This window comes from Rana temporaria, chromosome 7 (genome assembly GCF_905171775.1).
Source record: "Rana temporaria chromosome 7, aRanTem1.1, whole genome shotgun sequence".
In the NCBI taxonomy this organism is placed as follows: Eukaryota; Metazoa; Chordata; class Amphibia; order Anura; family Ranidae; genus Rana; species Rana temporaria.
The window spans coordinates 138159968-138182385 of NC_053495.1; the positions used below are offsets into that span (position 1 = coordinate 138159968).

General features: G+C 39.6%; 1 protein-coding gene across 5 annotated transcripts in view; it reads left to right on the forward strand.

Moving 5' to 3' along the window:
- DIPK1A (divergent protein kinase domain 1A) overlaps positions 1-22418 on the forward strand; it is a 215145-nt gene that overhangs the window by 141673 nt on the left and 51054 nt on the right. For all 5 annotated transcript variants that reach the window (XM_040360016.1, XM_040360015.1, XM_040360020.1 and 2 more), the window contains 2 exons: positions 6842-6936; positions 22247-22381. In XM_040360016.1, the coding sequence (XP_040215950.1) occupies positions 6934-6936; positions 22247-22381 (138 nt within the window). In that variant the 5' untranslated portion in view covers positions 6842-6933. The remainder of the gene's footprint in view (positions 1-6841; positions 6937-22246; positions 22382-22418) is intronic.

A 22418-nucleotide genomic window follows, 5' to 3' on the forward strand; every position in this document is an offset into this window, starting at 1 on the left:
AGACATTTATACATGCCTATTCCACATCATTCCCTTCATTTTCATGTAGTCCCAAAGCTCTGTAGTAATTTGATTGGTAATGAGTGACACCACAACGAGTGTATGCATCGAATTACATAATGAAAAATATATTTCTTCCATGGAGCCTGACAACATGATATGTGCCTCGGGTCATCTAATGAAAATGTTTCGAGCGTTTCCAAGCTCTGAAATGTTTACATAATGCTTGTCTTAGTGTTTTTTTCCAGCTTAATTATATGAGGCAGTCCTAGAAAAGGTTTAGACAATTATTCATTAACCACAAAACGTCTCAGAAATGCTTTCAGTGCATTCACATGTTAAAATGTCCTCAACGATGGGAGGAATTAAAACTCAAGGATTTCTGATGTGTTTTCTCAGCAGTTTTGTCTACAAATTATGCATCTGCTGATAAAAATGTTGTTGGACTGCAATTTGTCTGAGGGCCAAGTTTAACTTTTGTTGACTTTTTTGTTAAACAAAATAATATATATATCCTACTTCCACAAGAACGCTTTATATCAGTGGTTCCAAAACTGCGGTCTCAATGCTGCCACTTGCTTGCCTTTTACCCAGCTCTTAGTGAATTTTCCCCCTCACTGACACCATTAATGGTGCACAACACCAGCAAGGGACACTGTTGATTTCACTGACCTCAACTATGGGGCACTATTACTTCACCTGACCCTACTGACAGGGAAGGGAACTATTTCTCCCACTGACACTTTTTTATGGGACACTATTTCTCCCACTGACAATATTGATGGGACACTGTTTTTTCCCATTGACACCAACTATTGGGCACTATTTCTGCCAATGACGCAAGCGATGGGGCACTATTCTGCTCACTAACACTAATGATGGAGTGCTGTTCCTATCACTAACCTTATTGATAGGGCACTATTCTTCCCACTGACCCTAGATAGGACATTATTCCCCTGAATGACCATATAGATAGGACATTAGTCCTCCCACTGAAACGGATTGGACATTATTCCTTCAACTTGCACTATTCCTCTTACAAAAAACAGTAATGGGACACTATTCCTTCCACTGACACAAACAATGGGGCACTTTAACTCCCATAATCAATGACAGGACATTGTTCCTTCAACTGAAATGAATGATAGGACATTAATACTTCCACTTACACCAACAGTGGGACACTATTCCTTCCACTAACACACTGGGGCACTGTAACTCCCATAAACCCCAAATGATAGGACACTGTTCCTTCCACTGATACTATTGATGGGACATTATTTTTTCCACTGACACCAACAATAAGGCACTATTCCTCCCACAAACACCAGTGATAGGACACTATTCCTCCCACAAACACCAGTGATGGGACACTATTCCTCCCACAAATGCCAATAATGGGACACTGTTCCTTCCACTGACACAAAGGATGGTTATTGTTCCTCCACTTCCAATTAATACAGACGCTAGGTCATTTTTTTTATTTTTCGATCAATGATGCTGTTACATTTTCTACTTCCACTGACCACAGTCTGGCCCCATGAAGTCTGAAGGACAGTGAAGGTGTCTTTGCTTAGAAAGTTTGAGGACTCTTGCTGTATATATTGTCACAAATGATTATACTGTATACCAACACGGGGGTTTATTTACTAAAATTGGAGAGTGCAAGATCTGGTGCAACCCTGCATAGAACCCAATTTGCTTTTGGGTTTTATTGCCAAAGCCTAATTGAACAAGCTGAAGTTAGAAACTGATTGGATACCATATACAGCTGCACCAGATTCTAAATGCACTAGTTTTAGTAAATATACCCCAGTGTGGTTGATTTACTAAAACTGGAGAGTCCATAATCTGGTGCAGCTCTACATAGAAACCAACCAGCCTCCAGTTTTTTTTTTTTTTTTTTGTCAAAGCTTAATTGAACAAGCTGAAATTTGATTGGCTACCATGCACAGCTGCACTGGATCTTGTACTCTTCACTTTTAGTAAATCAACCCAAGTAAATCAGAAATTACCATACCAAGGTGCTGTCTTTTCAGGACTCTTGGAACAAAGTTCTTTTAAAAACACTGTACTGGTTAACATAACAATGGGTTACACTCTCCTCTATTGATGAGAGATCTTCATGTTTATGACCACTCTGTGGTATCTCTGTGAGAACTCATATAGTCAATTAGTGTCTGTCAAAGTAAAGAAAATAAATGGACAGTGTCTGTTTCAAGTAATGAACAAAGAAGTAATATAAAGGATTGTTTCTGTCACTCATAAATGCACATAATGGCATAGCTTGAAAGGTAGAAAGCACAGCTGAAATTGGTTTGCTAGAAAAAAAAAAGGTAGCCCCTTGTGTGACAGTTATTTGTTTCAGTGTCATCATTTATCATAAGTATTGTCAACCACTAAAGAGCAGCAATATAAAACAATTCCAACATAAACCTATGTCAAAATCCGACATTGTTGGTACATATATACCATTTTGAATGTATCTCTGGGGTTCCCAGGACCTTCATCAATTTCTGGGCTTAGGTTATATGTAACTACTGACTTTTTGTCAAGTCACTGTTTAAGCACACATCCTCAAGTCCCACAGTTGAATGAAAGTTCCTGACATACCTGTGCTGTATTTTGAGGCAATATATGTAATCGGGGCTGGTGCAAGGATTTTTGACACCCTAGGCGAAACCTCATTTCGCCCCCCTTGGCTCCACCCCTGACCCCACCCCCTTTCCCCTGCCCATGTAAACTCTACCTCTTTAATGAAGCGTCCATCGAACGCAGCCTCACCAGCGGCCATCAAACGCAGCCTCACCAGCAGCCATCAAACGCAGCCTCACCAGCGCCCATCAAACGCAGCCTCACCAGCGCCCATCAAACGCAGCCTCACCAGCGCCCATCAAACGTAGCTTCACCAGCGTCCATATAATGCAGCCTACCAGTGCCCATAAATGAATGTTTTCTTGCTTCCATTTATTCGGGAGTCGGACACAGACAAAGTGCCTCTGACACAATGTGCGAACGAAGCGGCGGCTGCCTGCTGATGCTGAGACTTAGTTTATTGCTGTAGAGGGAGTAGGAACCCCAGTGGCTAGGCGCCCTAGGCAGCAGGGCACCCTAGACGGCTGCCTAGTTTGCCTAGTGGTAGCACTGGCCCTGTATGTAATTAAATGAAAATCCTTATTTCAAAAAAGTTGAGATGTGTAAAATCTACATAAAAACAGAATGTAGTGATTTGCAAATCTCATAATCCCATGTTCCATATTTAATCACAATAGAAAACACATCAAATGTTTAAACAGAGAAAGTGTACCCTTTTGCAGAAAATAAAATAATTTTAAATTTGATGGCAGAAACCGGTCTCAAAAAGTTGGGACAGGGCAACAAAAAGCTGGCAAAGTAAGTAGTACTAACAAAGAAGAGCCGGAAAATAACATTTTGCAATTTATTAAATTAATTGACCATAGGTCAGGAACATGATTGGGTATATAAAAAGAGTATCTTAGAATCAGAGTGTCTTAGAAGTAACGATGGGCAGAGGTTCACCAATCTGTAAAAAACTGCGTCTAAAAATTGTTTATCTATTTTAGAAAAATGTTCCTCACTGATCGGAAATTCCGACAAAAAAAACATGGATTTTTTTTCCAACAGAATTTTGCCTCAAACGTGTGTTCCATACATACAGTCACACACAATTCCGACCGTCAAGAACGCTGTGACATACAACACTACGACGAGCCGAGAAAAATTAAGTTCAGTGTTTCTGAGCATGTGTCCACTTGATTCCGAGCATGTGTGTTTTTTTGTGCATCGGAATTGCATACAGACGATCAGAATTTCTGACGAGAACTTTCCCGTCTAAAAATTTGAAACCAGCTCTCAAATTTTTGCTGTCGGGAATTCCGACAGAAAAAGTTTGATGGGGCCTACACATGGTCGGAATTTCCGACCAAAAGCTCACATCAAACTTTTCTTGTCGGAAATTCCGATCATGTGTACGTGGCATTAGACTTTAAATATATTATCAAAAGGTTCTGAGAATCTGCAGAAAAGGGACAAGGGCAAAACACATTGGTGGATGTCTGTGATCTTCAGGCCCTAAGATGACACTGCATAAAAAAAAAGGCATGGTGACATCTTATGCCGCGTACACACGATCATTTTTCAGCATGTCGAAAAAATGAAGTTTTCCCAACTTCATCATTAAAACGATGTTGCCTACACACCATTGTTTTTAAAAAATGATCTAGCAAAGCGCGGTGACGTACAACACGTACGACGGCACTATAAAGGGGAAGTTCCATTCGCCTTCGGGCTGCTTTAGCTGATTCCGTGTTAGTAAAAGACGATTTGCGCTTTTTTGTCTGTTACAGCGTGATGAATGTGCTTACTCCATTATGAACGGTAGTTTTACCAGAACGAGCGCTCCCATCTCATAACTTGCTTCTGAGCATGCACAGGTTTTTTACGTCGTTTTAGCCCACACATGATCATTTTTTACAATCCGAAAAAACGACGTTAAAAAATGCAGCATGTTCGAATTTTTATTTTGGTAGTTTTTCAGAACCTGAAAAATGATGTGAAGCCCACACACGATCATTTTAAATGACGTTTTTAAAAAACAACGTTTTTTTTTTTTTATGCCGAAAAATGATCGTGTGTACGCGGCATTACCTTAATTGGTCTCCGTTCCCAGACATTTTCAGTGTTGTTAAAAGAAGAGGGGAGGCTACACCGTGGTAAACATGGTTATGTCGCAACATTTTTGAGACATGTGGCTGCCATACTTTTCAAAAGTTTGCTTATTTTTTTCTTGAAATGGTGCATTTTCAAATTTTTAACTTATGATATGTTTTCTATGGTGAATAAAATATGGGTTTGAGATTTCCAAATCATTGCATTCTGTTTTTTTATGTAGATTTTATACAGTATCCCCACCCAGAAAAAGAAAAGCACCCTATACATTTTAATATTTAGCTGATAGAGATTTGGAGGAAAGCAGCCAAACTTTTATAAGAAACAGCACATGGCATCAGACCACCCCTCTGAAATCTGTCTAATACAAGACAATGTGAAGGTCAAAAATCCTGATGGGGTTCCAGAAAATAAATTTTAGGATTACAAAATCGCTTCACTCAGATCCGTGGTCACAATTCAATGCTACGCAGTAAATAACCCTGAGACAAGCTAAGTTTGGAAGTCGTGAATTTCTCCCCGCAGAAAATAAATCCTGAAAACGTGAGCATTGTGTGTGTGTGTGTGTGTGTGTGTGTGACATTATAGATTCATTGAACAATTGAAAAACTACAACTTCTTCTATGATTGGGTAGCTTGGGTACCTCGTAAAAAGATTGCCTTGTCAGCTGCTTAACTGTGTAAATTGTGGCTGGGAACTTAATCATGAGCTAACTATGGGTGTCTAATAAAAATAGACATCAATTACTTGGACGTAATGCTGGCAGCACATAGATATCCTTCTTTGTGCTCCAGGGAGGAATTTGTGATCCAACAAGGAATCTGAGCTGGGCATTTCTAGCATGCACTATTAAAGAAAATGGTTTCAGGTGAAGAGAACTTAAAATTTAGAGTCTTGAAGCTTTTAATTTTATATCCTGTTCCTCTAGTGGAGCTTTTCAGCTTTTATTTTTATTGTGTTCTTCATATAAACTATCACAATAGCCGCACAGACTAGCAATTTTCCTGTCAGTGTGCATATTGTTGTTTAGTACAAAAAAGCCCATTGTTTTACCTGAAGCACTCTTTCTCAAGGTGAGCAACATTTTGTGGTCCACAGTTAAAGCCGAACTCCAGACAGTTAAAAGTTCTGTCAGGTTTTATTTTCTGTCTGTGATTACGATGGAGAGATTTTACTCTCGCTTCCTGCCCCTGCATTAGCAATTGATGGAAAGGCTGGCATTTCATACAGATATATACAAAACAAAATGGCTGCCATTTTAAGGTTGGATGTTCACATTGTTTAGTAACAATTAGGGCTTTCAAATTGGACTCAAAAGATTTTTAAAATACATGAACTGATGAACTCGGGTTACAGTGGCTTGAATATGAAAAATATAACTGAAGACTGGGAACTGATAACTTAATGAGTAAATTAACTTTGGAAGCTGTGTCTAAAAATATAAGGCAGACAGAGAGCAAATGACTAGTCTTCGGTATTGCCTGTGGTCCGCCTGTCGGTGAGTCAACAGCCGGTCAGAAGAGGAGCCACTGTGGGACAGAGATGCCAATTGCTCTTTAAAAATTATGATTTAAATTAAGCCTTTTTACTAGTGATTTAAATCAAATCCATCCTGTAATTAACATTTCTGAATGTTCCCTATAACATAGCAGATATTTACTTTCTGAGTTAGTTTCCACTTTAAACCCATTCCAGCCAACTATGTGACAATATGTCATCTTAAATGGCAGGATGATGATAGTAACCAAGTACCCCTGGAGCATGGCATTGCAGGAGATACACTGAGCTGGAAATTGTTATCCATTCACTAATGACCTATGTTGATAAAGTGGAGATGAGTTGGTCATAGTGGCTGACATACACTGAAAAGTGGGTATAAATATTGGTTAAATAGAAGATTGCTGAAAGGTCTTATCTGCTTATTTGTGAGCTACTTTATTCTTAAAAATTAAACGACAAGATTCTGTTTCATACTTTTAGTTTATTATTACAACTTGAAAACTTGTACTGTATAAAAAAAATAAAAAACAATCTAAATAAAATGCAGTAATATTTGCCCATTGTATGCCTCTAGACTAGTAAGTGTCACTTTAATAGTATTACACACTGCAGTTCTATGTAAGTGAAATTATATTTTGTTTTTCTCTCCAGGACCGATGCATCCATGCGAACACACTTAGGAGGAGCACCAGTGCTGTCACCTCATTAATCTGAAGCCGTACCTTGCAAGCTCATCATCTTTAATGGTAAGACAGGCTGTTTTGCCTTGGGTTAAGGGTTTTCCCTTAATTTTGGATTATGCGTTTTTTGATAAACATTAAGTTTTGACTTGCGTTTTGACTTTTTGTTACATATTTGCATGATCGTCTTGTGTAAGCACATTTTAATGCATTCTTTCTAGTGGTTCTTAGACAGTACAGTAAGCCTCCTTGCTGAATGATTGGCAAAAAAAAAAAAATGGGCTACCAAATGAGCCAGCCTTGCTGTGGTCAGCATAGTACTAAAACCTGTAAGGTGCCTCAGCTGAGTCGGTTTATATCAATGCAGATGGGAAGGAGGAGCAATAGAGTGCCGACATTGATGGTTCTTATCTCTGGGGAGATCCGTTATGATCGCAACAGTTTTTCTTAGGCCCCTTTAACACTGAGGAGTTTTTCAGACGGTACATCGCTAAAAATAGCGCTGCTATACCGCCTAAAAAACTCCTGCCCAGCCTTCTCAATGTGAAAGCCCGAGGCGGTATTAACCCTTTTAACGGCCTCTAGCGGGGGTTATTACCGAACCGCTAGTGGCCGAATCCTGCGGTAATTCCGACGGTATAGTGCCGCTATTTTCAGTGCCGCTATACCGCCACCGCGCCTCCCGCCCCAGTGTGAAAGGGACCTAAGGAAGAGCTAACGATGGGTGGACATCTGATTATTCCAATACACACACATGAGATTGTAGGCCACACTCTCCTGAACAAAACCACTCCCCAGATACGACCCAATAATTATACAAAGAATCAAATTTGGCAAAATTTGGCCGTGGCACATTTATTGTTTTAATATAAAAAAAAATCCTTTATATTGATAATAATAAATTATCACTTAATGAACACAAAATTATTAATCTGCCCAGTTATCAGGACTCGAGCAGCAAGTCACCATCATTCGAACATATACAAATCACGTCCCCCCTTGAAATCCAACTGGACCCAACCACATAAACCGTGCACGCGACTAGGGTGGGAGGGAGCTCATCTGCTGCTGCTCAGGTCCCAGGGGAAAAGGAATACGCCCCCCCACACACAGCTCTTATATAGACAATCCCAACTTCCAGAAAATTCCTCAAATTCCCATTGGATCTTCCTGGAAGTACCATTAACATATTTAAAGGGACAGTAACCTTTTCCTGCTAAACAACAATTAAATGTTTTAAAGCTATGAGGTGAGGTGGCCACAATCTCAAGCAGGTGGGCCCCAAATTGTGCCCCCCCTTTTCATTCAATTAAAATCTGAAAATTCCTCACATATTTGTGGTTTGCTTCTGTGTATAACTTTATCTGAGTAGGTTTTGCTCAATGATAAACACTTGCAGTGGATACCTCATGTCCAAACAATTTGTACCGAAACAAGAGGATCTGAAAAATAATAATTGCTGCGCCACTAAGCAGGAAGCACAGTCTTCATTTTTAAGAGAAAAAATTTAGCTGTAAGGTTTTATAACATTAACAAAGGTGGGTAAGATCACATCCCCATATATTTGTATATAAAATGAGAGATACATTATAAATTCAGTCAGAAAAGTCAGCTTCTGGTAAAGTCTTCATTCGGTGTATAGCTGCAAAAACCAAGAAGTATATTTTCCAACACTGCAGTGATACGTGATGCCGAGCTTGTCATACAACGCTGCGTCCTTCTAACGTTTTCTTCTCTGAGTAAAATGATTCCATCTGGAGAAGTGGCTGATGAAGTGCTTCTTCACACAGAGAATTACCTTTTACTCACAAAGCTCTTCATAACATTTCCCCAAATCCAGGCTGAATTAGGACGCTCTATCACAGATCAATGAACATTACCTAGATTCATTGCTTGTAATATCCGTTTTATGATCATGGCCAGCCGTTGAAGACCAGTTTGCCCTCAGCAACTGCTCTTTTTTATGTAATAAAGCAACAGATAGCCAAGGATTCGTGATTCACTGGAGTTATACCATTACGGGAACTAATGTATTGAATTATCTGTCAGGCGAAGATGTCAGATGTTTGACATTATGCAAAATTTCGATCAATGTTTTATCTTTGAGCGGTACTCCAACAGGGAGACAGGTCTAGGTTATACATTTGCAAGAAAGCTAGTTTTCTGTTGCAATGCGACACTTAAAACTTGCCAGTGGAGTACGTCACATGACTGCCATAAGTTAAATGAGCCTAATTTACTCCTATACCTGGGTTCAACAAATGCCAGGCTGCTGTTACATTCAAATTTCAACACTTCTGGCTAGTATCAAGAGTTGGTCCATCCCTTCTGACCGTCTGTATACCAATACTACGATTGGTATAGGTCTTGGTGGTTAGTATGAACTTCTGGAAGGTGGCAGGTCAGCCCACAGCCCTGGAAGCTGATATATATTTTTTTATCTTTAAACATATTTAAAGTTCAGCTTCACCCTTTTTGCATTAAATGCTCCGCCTCTTGTGGGATAGATGATTTTCATGGTACATTAGCATTTAGCAAATTCAAATGGACAGGATAGACAGCTGTATTACTACACCAAAACCTATTTTGTAATGAAAGTCATCGGCCCAAAAAGCTGCTCCTGATTTCCTCTGGTCTTCGGGGCTTATTTGACAACTGTGTTGCACTTCACAATCTGTGTACAAGTTGTAACACACTACAAAGCCACAATTAAATCTAATTTAGAGCTATTAGATGCAGGTCGTAGTTTTGAGGTAAAATTACTGCTATTTTACTTTAATTTCAGGATAATTAGCAGTTTTACAAATAATAACATTCAAGCCACTATCCTTAACGCAAAAAACCCAATCTGCATTAATCTGTATTTTTGTAGTTTCCCCTTCACATTGTGCAACTTCTCTTATTTTGGCATTTATCTAGGTTTTTTTTACCATAAAATTGTAGAGAGAAAAGGTTACATGAATATCCATGCTTTTTGTCATCCTTTTGTGCACTGGCCTGTACGAGAAGTCTGGTGAAGCCAGCACAATACTGCAGTAACATCCACTCAACAGTAATTTACATTTAGCAGACGACATGCCTGTCTCCAGTAATGCACACAGCTTTGCCTAAATGTAAACTATAAAAGAAAGTGAACCAGAGCCTGTGTGTTGCATGTGTTTGGTGTCCAGATCACACGGCACAGCATAGGATACTAGTCTAAGCACCTCATCCATACGCGTTACGGTTTCTGTATAAGTGGATATTCGTGCACATAGCAATGCATTCTACTCACTGAGAAAGAACATTGCATTTACACATTGAGGACAATACAACTTATAACATACCGTTAGCTGCACTTGGAGTCCTCTGTCGTAACCCTTTTTTCATCCGGATAAAACTTTCTCTATTGAAGATTTATGCACCACAGACACAGCAGCAGTAGTTGACACCCCCTGTTGAAGACAATCATTGGGTGTTGTAGCAGACTGGGTATCTGCAGACCAAGAGTGTACCTGCTGCAATGCCCTTTATTGAGAGTTTAAAGGCCAACCATGGGGAGTGGAAGGGAAGAAATTGAAAAAGAAGCACAGGGTTCCACCAGAGGTAGACACAGATCTAGTTCTGTTTTAATACTGTAGTAAAGCATACCAATTGCATTGTGGTAGCTGTATTTTTTTTTATTGGATCTTCGTATAAACCTACTCAACTATGACATTCATAGGTAAAATGGCCATACACAAGAGCTAAAATTCTAATAGCTCAATACAACCCTGGCGCATGGGTTGACCTATAGTAATCAACGCTTTACCGGGTTTGCATGCCGTGTTTGCATATAAAGAAAAGGCAAAAATGAAAAACGTCTAACCGAAACACAGCTAAATGCGAGTTACCACATTTAGCCACGTTTAGAAGCATTTGGCGCTTGAAATGCCTGTAAACTCTGCTTCTGAACGCATTTTTTTGCATTCCAAAAAATGCCTCTCAACTGCCTGGAAACTACTGTAAACGATCTTGTGTACATGGACACATAAGATAACCTAGAGGAGAGCTGAAAACTCCCAACTACTCCTAAACGTCCATTTACCAGCAGCAGTGTACAGGAGGCCCTAGTAGTAAAATATAATTTAGCTGCTAAATTAACATTGGCATTACAGAGGAAGCCATAATGCTGAGCTGTCAATCAGATATTTTACTTCAATTTTCTAAACTGTAATAACAAAAATAGAAAGGGCCGAACTATTCCTTTGTTGTAATTGTATGATTCTCCACGGAAGAAACGTAATTTAGATTAGAAAGGTTTTCTCGAAATTTAAAACTGTAGTAGCTTTCATATTACATTTGCATATGTTAAATTCAGAAATCAGAATCTTATCACCAGAGATTCTTTTAGTTAAGGAAGAATAAATTACTTGGAAAATGAGCACAGGGATGAAATGTGACTCAGAGAAGCAAGGGCACAATAGAAGCCATAGCAAACCAAGCAACTGTTAAGAGAGCCAGAAGCACAGGGAGTCAGTACTTGCTGGATGCATAATCATTTAACCAGGCAGCAATATCATTCAGTAAATAACTTGAATACAGATTCATATCGTTTGGCACGTCTTTCAGTTTTGCTGTGGTTACAGTTATTATGTTGTAGCGTGTGTTATTATTTTAGAATTGCACTGGTCTCTATAATAGGCATACCAGTGGATGGGTGATTGAGGAGCCAGTAGGCTCGATGATAGCATAATTTACAAACCTTCGTCAGTTTATCTTTTAGTGTTTTTATTTTTGTTTGTTTTTATGAGAATGTGCAGTTTACTAACAAAGTGTGCAGTCATTATTTATTCTCATGGAATGGACCTTTAACCATGTAAATAATGTATTTATCATGAATTTGTATTTTACCTTAAAGTGTTAGTGCAAAAATATAATTTATTGCAGCTGTCGTGTACTTAGATGTTGTGGCTTTATAATTATTCTTTTCACATATTTTCCTACTTTTTTTCACACAAGGACCCAGTCAGTAATGCTCTTTCCTTTCCTAGGGTGACAACATTTATGTACTGTTCATCTTTGGAGGAGCAACATTGTCACCCTGCCAGTATAACGACCAATTTGTTATTCCATTAATGTTAAAACTAGTGAAGGCATTTTCTGCCAAGGTGTTTTATGACATTTACATGATAGCTTACGTTTTTGGGGCTTTTTGAGATGTGCAAAGAGACCACACAAACACTTGTTCGTATAACATTTAATTAAGTAATGACAAACACAAAATAAAAATAACAAATGTAATAATATTGTAAAATACTTAACTGTAGATGCCCTTTCTGCCAAGGAACCCCCCCCCCCCCATTTCCAGGTTGGCAAAGATGTTTAAATGAGGCACGTGCATTAAACTGCTCTGGGACGAGACTAACTATTACAAATTTTAGCTGTAGTATATATAGGACTAGTGAGTATGTAACAACCAGAGGTAACAGTTTGGTAAGTGATATCACCATTTAACCCTCCTGGCGGTATTCCCGAGCGTGACTCGGGGTGGATTTTTTGTGCCAAAATCAGTAACCCCGAGTCACGCTCGGAGTAGCCATGCAGAGCCTGCAGCGCACCCTGGCTTACCTTGTTCCTGGATCCAGCGATGCCACTGCGCTGTGTGAGCGAGCGGGACCTCGCTCGATTCACACAGTGCCTCTGTGTGCCGCCGATCTCCGTTCCCTGCGACGTTGCGACACACGGGGCGGAGATCGGCGCCAAATTCAAAAAGGTAAACAAACACTATACATACAGTATACTGTAATCTTATAGGTTACAGTACTGTATGTAAAAAATACACACCCCCCTGTTCCCTAGTGGTCTGCCCAGTGTCCTACATGTACTTTTATATAATAAAAACTTTTTTTCTCCCTGCAAACTATATATTGTCCATAGCAACCAAAAGTGTCCCTTTATGTCAAAAATGGTTTTAGATCAGCTAGAAAACAGCGATAATAAATTATAATCACTTGCAGAATTGTGCGATAGCGATTTGTGGGGAAATTCGTCGTAAAAAAAATAATAATAATGACAGCGACAATTCTGCAACTGAGCAAATTTCAGTGATTTTGAGTTGATTACATTATTGAATATTTTTTTATTAGAATTATATTATTATTTGTTATAATTATTTATAATTATTTATTATATTATAATTCATAATTTTGTTTTTAAAAAAATGTCATACACGGGATGCCTATTAAACTCTGGTTTGGTCAGATTTAAGTGAGGTATTCCTAAGAATTACAGGCCTACAGTATAAAACGCCAAATTTCCTTGCAAATAATGGTACCGCTTTCAGCATCTTTTTTTCTGAAAGAATCATACCGCCAGGGAGGTTAAGGAAGAAAACACAGTTCCTGAAAGTAAATTAGTGGGCTTGGCCAAATGGTCAGTTTACAATGACATTCCTATAGCATTAGGTCAGTTAAGGTAAAACCATCCTTATGTCCTTTTCTGGCACCTTAACCAGGTTTTTGAGGTATTCCTATACATTAGCGAGCCACAGTCGAGGAAATATTAATTTCTCCATTGCAAGGGTTTAATTATGTCTGCTTTTATTTTATCTCGGTTTGGTGGCTCCATTTTCTGCACTCCTTGGTAGTCACCGCTTAGGACCTCACTGCTCATACCATGCAGAAGGTTTTAGTATTTTAACAAGTGAAAAACCATACTGTCATCCTTGTAAAATATGCACACGTGAATTAAGAAAAAATATCTTTGGCCAATTTAAAATCAGCAGAAAACAAATAAAAACTGTGTACATGAACATTAAAATTCTTCCCACTGCAGCATCCTTTCCAACGTGTGTGCAGAAAATTAAACAGATAAATTGAAATGAGTAAAAACAAACAGCAACACAATAAATAGCACAGCACAAAGCAAACCTAGGTACAGAAAATTCACAAGATGGAAAGAGAATTAAAACTTAATTACAAGTTGGTGTTCAGCTGACCATGGTAAGTAAGAGGAAAGCTTAAGAAGCAACATGTCACAAATGATGGTCTTCTTTATCTTGGTGACCAGCAGGGTGATATATACTGCCTGGCACACTTCCAACTAGTATGTTCTTAGCTTGATAGAAAGTTTTAGTGTTATGGAGAAACATGACCGCTAAGTGTTGACAAGCATGTTCTACAGAAGTGACTATGACAACAAAAAACGGCTGTCGTCACTAAACATAAATGATTGAGAAAATAGCCAGTGTAAGATGGCAAAAGATGGTTCTGTGAATGTAGTTTATTTGCTGTCCATGTTCTTCGAAGAAATTTCTACCTTCCTTCCTGTCTCAGTGATGCAACAGTTATTCAGGGAGATCTCACAAAGACAAACTACATTCACAGAACCATCTTTTGCAATTTTGCACTGGCTATTATCTCAATCATTTATGTTTAGTGATGACAGCTGTTTTTGTTCTCATAGTCACTCCTGTATAACATGCTTGTCAACACTTAGCGGTCATGTTTCCCCCATAACCACAACATCACAAACATACCAGCTGGAAGTGTGCCAGGCAGCCGCTATCTCTCTGCTGGTCACCAAGATAAAGAGGACCATGTGCTTGCATGGGTTTCCTCCCACATTCCAAAGACATGCTGGTGGGTTAATTGACTCCTGTCTAAATTGGTCCTAGTATTGTAATTTATTGTAAGTGTAATTTTATATTTGTGTATGTATAAAAATGAGTTTGGTACCCTTAGATTGAAAGACCCTTGAGGGCAGGGACTGATGTGAATATACAATATATCATATGTAAAGCGCTGCGTAAATTGATGGCGCTATATAAGTAGCTGTAATAAATAAAATCACATGTTCTAACCCTGCCCGTCTCTAGGAAAGTATATTTTTGCTGGCTTGTGGGAAGAAAGGTGAAAGTGTCAAAGCTGAACTCCTCTTGCAGTCCTGTACAGCAAAGCTCAGAAAAGCAGCACAAGGAGTCAGTCAGCTGTGATGCAGTACGCATGTGTTAAGAATAAGCATGCTGACTGGAGGAAAGAGAAGACTGACATAGATAAGTTTGTCCATATGCTGCTTCTCATTTCACTGTCCAGTCACAGGCTGGAGAAGTGACAAGACCTGCAAGTGTTCTTTAATGGCAACTGGAAAGAAAATACGGTCCCTTGCCTTTCCAAACTGGTCTGTGCTGAATGGATATAATGGATAATCAGACATATGCATCCTTTCACAGATGAATCGGCTGCCTCAAGTATTTTTATATCCGTATTTTGGGTGTTTAACAAATGTTTCTTTGGAAAAGCCCAGGCAAGCACAGGAGAAACTTTAAACTCCACACAAACTGTACCTGAAACAGGAGTTGATTTCAAGAGCTTACTACCTTCAACAGAGCCACATTGAGCCCTACCACTAACACTGCAAGATATACTTTTATAACTTGCAGAACAGCATTTCCTAATGACATACAGCACACTATAATGTCATCCCAATCTTAGTCCGTAGGGTTCAATATTGAGTTGGCCCACCCTTTGCACCTATAACGGCTTCAACTCTTCTGGGAAGGCTGTCCACAAGGTTTAACCGCTTGCTGACCAGCCTTTTACGGCAGCAGGTCGGTTCTCGTGCGCAAATCGCTGTAGCTGTACGACAGCTAGCAGGCACGATGGCAGGCACCTTGCGCACGCTGCGGGAACATGCCCTAGGGAAAAAATGGTGGTTGTTGCAACTATTTATCTCACACTGTATTTGCAAACAATTTTTCAAATGCTTTATTTTTTTTTGGGGGGGGGTGTGTTTTATGATTAAAAAAATAACAAAACTGTAAAGTTAGCCCAATTTTTTTATATAATGTGAAAGATGTTGCGTCGAGTAAATAGATACCCAACATGTCACGCTTTAAAATTGCACACACTCATGGAATGGTGCCAAACTTCAGTTTAAAAATGTAAAAATCTCCATAGGCAACGCTTTAATTTTTTTTCCAGGTTACCAGTTTAGAGTGACAGAGGAGGTCTAGTGCTAGAATAGTTGCTTGCATTCTTACCACACGCAGTGATACCTCGCATGTGTGGTTTGAATGCTGTTTACATATGTGGGGGCTGGACTTGCATGCACATTCGTTTCTGAGCGTGAGCTAACTGGGACAGGGGCATTTTTTAGATTATTTTATTTGTTTACTTTATTTTTTAAATGTTTACACTTTCTTTTACATTTTTTTATTTTTTTGGATCACTTTTATTCCTATAACAGGGAATGTAAACATCCCCTGTAATAGGAATGGTTTGTGACAGGTTCTCTTTATGGAGAGATACAAGGTCAATATGACCACATATCCCTCTTCCAGGCTGGAAAGCATGAGATTGGTAAAAAAAATATCACAATCTCATGCTTGCTAGCCATGATCGCGGCTTTGTTTACAACCGTGGCCCAGACATGACGTCATAGAGATCTTTATAGTCGTCATCTGGCAATGGTCGATTCTTTCTCCAGGTCCCCAATGGTACTGGAGAGCCCAGAGAAGCATCGGATGGTGGCGGAAGGGGTGGTGTCCCCTCCCGTCGCCTCTAAGAAGATCAAGCGGTGGAACTTATGGTGCACAGCTGAAAAAAGGATATCTGAATGATGCCTGTAGCTGCAGGCATCATTCAGATATTCCCACTGAAAGTCAATCACGTCATGGAAGTGGTTAAAAATTGGCATTTTTTGTTTGTTGTGCTCAGATGCAGTGTACGTAGTTCTGCTTTAAGAACATAACTCGTGCCTTACCCTTAGTTTCTGCATTCCTTGTTATCTCAGTGGTCTCATTAAAAAAAATCTTGCTTGTTGCGTCATCTGCAGTTCATCAAGTAGCTAGCTGGCTCAGTTCTAAACAGCCTCTCCCTGCTAGCTGGCTTCAGTGGAGACAACTGGCCATACTTTGTCTCCACATACCACATTTCTCCACTGTGTCTGCTTCTGTGTACACTGACCCACTCCAGACTTTCCTTTTTAATGCTCGTCATAGCTGACCAGCTGCAACCGTTTTCAAGCAAATTACATTTTTTACATGCAACACGCAGGGATCATAGCATCCCAGACAGACAAACAGTAAAAGCCAAGAGTTAAGTAGTTTGACATGAAGAAAAGTTTTGATATATTAGCTGATTATTAGTCTATTACTTTAATCACTGCAATATGCCACCAGCTCCCAAATGCATGTAAAGTGTTGCCTTGTAGAATTTAGAGTTTACCTACAGTGCTCAGCATAAATGAGTACACCCAGTGCCGATCCTGACCTCCCCATGGGGCCCTAAGCAAAATGACATGTCACATTAAAGTTGAGAAGCGGGGGGGGGGGGGTGCTGACTTCTTACCTCTTCTCTCATGCAGACAGCGAGTTAAAAAGCCAGGTGAGGGGCCGGAAATGACTTCTTACCAGGAGGCGGGGCCTCTAGTAATTTGGGGGGCCCTAAGCGGCTTGCATAGTGAGCCTTTAGGGCGGATCGGCCCTGAGTACACCCCAACAGATTTGTCAGAAAACCTTTACCTTCCTTTCAGAATCAATATTTTTTTATGGGACACTATACTACAAAATACTCCCACAAATGCGGGCCATTGATTGCAACCAAGATTTATTAATTTGCGCACACAAAGTATTTTTCCTAACAAATTCATTCAAGACCATGTTGCAAAAATGAATACACCCCAATGAAAGTCTAAGGCTGGGTATATTGTATAGATTTTCATAGAGGAGGAAAGGTTGCTCTGTCCGGTTATTATCACCTTTTCTGTCCCTGCTGGTGAAAATGGTCACTGAGAGAAAGTGATAAAAAAAATACAAAATGTTGAGTCACCAGAATAGGAATAAGGAGGAATTTTACAATAGACACACTTGTTCCAGTAACCACTTTCCAAGAGGGGAATTCCCCTTGCTTCTCATTGCATCCCTGGGACAGGGAGTGAGGACAGTTATCCCCAACAGGATACAGAAAGCAACAAATAAACTGTATTTGAGGGCTCATTTACATGTGCCTTGAACATGCTCGGAAAGTTTTTCAGAAAGTGTTTGACAGGCGATGAGATGGCATTGTATCGCTTCCTCACCACCCGCTTTAACCCTTTGAACCCCGCACTAGTGTGTTGTAATCACATGCTTTCCACGTGGCTGTGGGGCACCTGCAAAGAAGCCCCATTCGCTTTTAATAGGTCGTGCTTGGCTGGCCATGACGCGTGTACACCTTCGGCCACTGCCTCTGCAGCTAAAGGTGGAGCAGTTGGAGGTAAAAATGTATCTCAACCACAGCGTTTTCCTGCTCCCCAACCCTTAGTAAGAATGAACCCCATAGCTCTTTGCTATGCAAACATTGTTACTTTTATATCCACTCTGTTTTAGTCTTGAGCTCAAAGGGATGAGCTTCGATCTGTAGATATCAGTTAGGCCATGTTCACAATGGCGTGAGAAATCGGCGTTTGAGGTGTGATTTTTGCCTACCATGGATAATATGGACAGTGGACAGAGCTGTTCACATTTGAAAAATATATAGCGTTTGTATTGCTTCTCAACACGTTGAGCCTGGGAGGAGTTTAAGTTTGTCAACTCCTTCCATTCAAATCTATAATAATGCACTGTAAGATCATTTTTTACAACCCAAAAAACGAGATCGTTTAAAACAATGTTTAAAAATGCAGCATGTTTGAATTTTTTTTTGTCGTTTTTCAGAACCTGAAAAATTATTTTTTTAAATGACGTTTTTGAAAAACAACGTTTTCTTAATGCCAAAAAATGATTGTGCATACTAGCTCATTATGCCTTTGTCTTGCAGGTGTTGGTTTTTGTCTTGTTTTTTTTAAAGTGCTTTTTAAAGTTACACCCGCTTTAAACATTCAGTTTTGGATGAATGTAATTACCCAAATAAAAAACAGTGTTTATTAATTTGAGAACATTTTCTCTCATGCTCCTTTTGAATTAGATTTTCGTCACTGTGGTGGAAAACTAATGGAACTTTGGCCCCATTAACAGATAAAAATTGTATCAAACGTTCTTAAAATGGAAAATTTCAAACAAATTTTTACTAGTCTGTGACCAGTCGTAGTTTACCGTAATTAGTCCTATTTAATTCCTTGTTCCATTTTTCCATTCAACTCATATATTCCTATTTTTGTTTATATTATTATACAAAAACAAGTCTCCTGCGCTCTGATATTTTTAGGAAGTACTATGAAGTGGTGCAGTTCAATTGAAAGTTATCATCTAGAGTCTTGCAGCCCTCCTCAGAATCGTGGGAATTCATGAAACTATAAAAGAGAAAAAAAAGAGCGGAGGGCGCACCGACCTCGTGTGATACTGATAAAATGTATTTATTCCAATAGTAAAATCAATGGTTATACTCACAAAATTGGAGTTAAAATCAGGCTTTAAAAATGAGTACAGCAGATGTTTATATTATTAACCATTAATAACGGTTTTAATTCTACATTCAAAAAGTGCAAGATTTAAAAAAAAAAAACAACTTTTAATTGTACCAGAATTTATATTTTAGTGTAATTTTAAACCGGGCAAATTACAGAATAAAATGTGTACTTTTTTTCTACAGTACCACTATTCATTTTTAGAAGCAAATATATCTTAATTGGTTTTACAAAATAACAAAAAAAAAACATGCCACTTCAAGGTAAGAAAACGGCTGTCAACATGGGGCCCAATCATAGTTAACACGTTACACTATTAAGAGTAGAAAAATGACTGGTTAACCACTTAAGGACCAAGCCTGTTTTTCAGATTTGGCGTTTACAAGATTAAGCCCAGGTTCACACTGGGTACGATTTGCTTCGATTTGAGATGCGATTTCACTTGTGAAATCGCATCTCAAATTGGCGGCAATTGTCGGCAATGACACCGTCCTAATCGGTGCGAGGCCGCATCTGCGGCGCTGCACCGATTTCAAAAAGTAGTTCCTGTACTACTTTTTGCAATTTAGGGCCGCAATTTACATAGACATCTGTGCAGAAACCTGCACAGATGTCTCTTAAATCGCGGCCGAAATCGGGACTGCTAGCGGGAGTGAAATCGTGCGAGTTTAGCTGAACTCGCACGGCTTCACTCCCGCAGCCCAGTGTGAACCAGGGCTGAAACATTTTTTTTTTTTTGCTCGAAAATTACTTAAAACCACCAAACATTATATATATTTTTTTCTAACACCCTAGGGAATAAAATGGCGGTCATTGCAATACTTTTTGTCACACCGTATTTTTTGTATTAAAAAATAAGACAACAGTAAAGTTAGCCCAATTTTTTAATATATTGTGAAAGATAATGTTACGCCGAGTAAAATGACACCCAACATGTCACGCTTCAAAATTGCACCCGCTCGTGGAATGGCGTCACTTTTACCCTTAAAAATCTCCATAGGCGACGTTTAAAAAATTCTATAGGTTGCATCTTTTGAGCTACAGAGGAGGTCTAAGGCTAGAACTATTGCTCTCGCTCGAACACCTCACGTGTGTGGTTTGAACACCGTTTTCATATGCGGGCGCTACTCACGTATGCGTTCACTTCTGCGCGCGAGCTCGTCGGGACAGGGCGCTTTAAAAAAAAAATATTTTCTTATTTATTTTTATACATTTTTTACACTAATTTGATCACTTTTATTCCTATTACAAGGAATGTAAACATCCATTGTAATAGAAAAAAGCATGACAGGTCCTCTTAAATATGAGATCTGGGGTCAAAAGACCTCAGATCTCATATTTATACTAAAATTCAAAAAAAAAAAATGTGTCATTTGAAAAAATGACAACAAGAAAATATTGCTTTAGGAAGCATAGGCGGAAGTGACGTTTTGATGTCACTTCTGCCCTGCTATGCTATGGGGACGGGTGGGGGCCATCTTGCCCTCGCTCGTATCCCAGCCGAGCAGGGGAGAGGACCCGCTCGCCTCTGCCGCTGCCGACGGCTCCGGTAAGCGGCGGAGGGAGGGGGGGAACCTCTCCTGCCGCCGATAACGGTGATCTCGCGGTGAATCTGCCGCGGAGACCACGGTTATTGTTGACAGGACCGCTCACTGAAAAGATAGATATCTCGGTTGTGGCAGCAGCTGCTGCCGTTACCGAGATATCCATCTTTTAAAAAAATGACGTGTATATATACAGTGAGCGGTCCTTAAGTGGTTAAAACATATGCTTCTCAAGTAGTTTAACATATAAGCAATTGGTAGTCAAATAATTAAGGCCAAGGCCTAAGATAACAGAAGGCGACGTGGCCAAATAAAAAAATATTTAGTGCGGCTGAGTGCGGCTGTTCATTTTGCATCATTCCATGCATTGCCAGCATCCGTGGCTTCGGATCTGGTGAGAAGACACTTGATTGGTATCCTGGAGCAGTGATTTCTTCTTTTCATGGATGGCATGCATGCTTTTTTTTTTTTTTTTGTTTTGTTCACTTTAGTTTACAACCACTCCAGTTTAGTTTGCCTTTACTTTTAAAAAATAAAAATAAGTTATTTACATATTTCTATTTTTATTTTTATTTTTTTTATTTTTTTTTATTTATATAACAGGGAGACGGGTCCACATGAACCACCATGACAGTACAGTGAAATACAGCAATACAATTACAGATGAAGACAGTACACAGTACATATGGGTACACAATTTCCGGCACGGCGCGTCCACGGGGAATGTTCTCCCACGGGCCTGTGTAAAACACCTGCCCGTGGGTAAGCTCCGTATGCAATGGGATTGAGCATCAACAGCCGGTATCGACATCTTAGCACCACTTTAATATCTAGTCTCGTCTCCGGCCGGTTGCCCCACATACATCATACGAGCCAAGCCACTGCGGCCCTGTGGGTCCCGTCCTCTCACTTTTCCAAATAACAAAGAACCAGGAGAGAGAGAAAAGAAAAAAGGATATTAAAGAAAGAGAAGAAGAGTACAGGCCTTTCAAAAGATGGACAAGGCCTGTGTAGTTAAATAGAGAAATCATGGTTAAGGGGGAAAGAAGGGAAGGGGGAGGGGTGATGGAGGTACTCTGAGGTATTGGGGGGGGGGGGTAGGACGGGTGGGGGAGATTCACGAACAAGGATCCCTACAGTCAGTTTTTAAAGGGCATTAGTTTAAGGTGTCCCCTCCTCTGAGTGCCTGGCCTTCCTCTGAATATATAAATACATTCCAGAGTTGCCAAGTTGCGGTAAACAATTCCTGTCTATTTTGGCTCGTAAGGATGAGGTCTTCCATTTTTTTTATTTCGTCCACCTTTTGTAGCCATATGGCTACAGTCGGCGGGTCTGACGATTTCCAACGAAGGGGGATGCACATATTTCTATTTTTAAAGGGTTAGTAACTATGTTTGAAAATGGTGTTCTTGAACTTGTTTACTTTAATTATTTATATTGTTACTTTGATGTAATTATTGTAACCAAAGCCCTCTTTGCGTTTGCAGGCTCGCTTGTCTTATATGAGGATTAAATACCTCTTTTTCTCATGGCTGGCGGTGTTCATAAGCAGTTGGGTCATATATGTACGTTACAACTCGTACACAGAGCTCTGCAGAGGACATGAGTGCAAAGCTAACATCGTAAGTATTTTCAAATGACAGAAATGATTGTATTTCA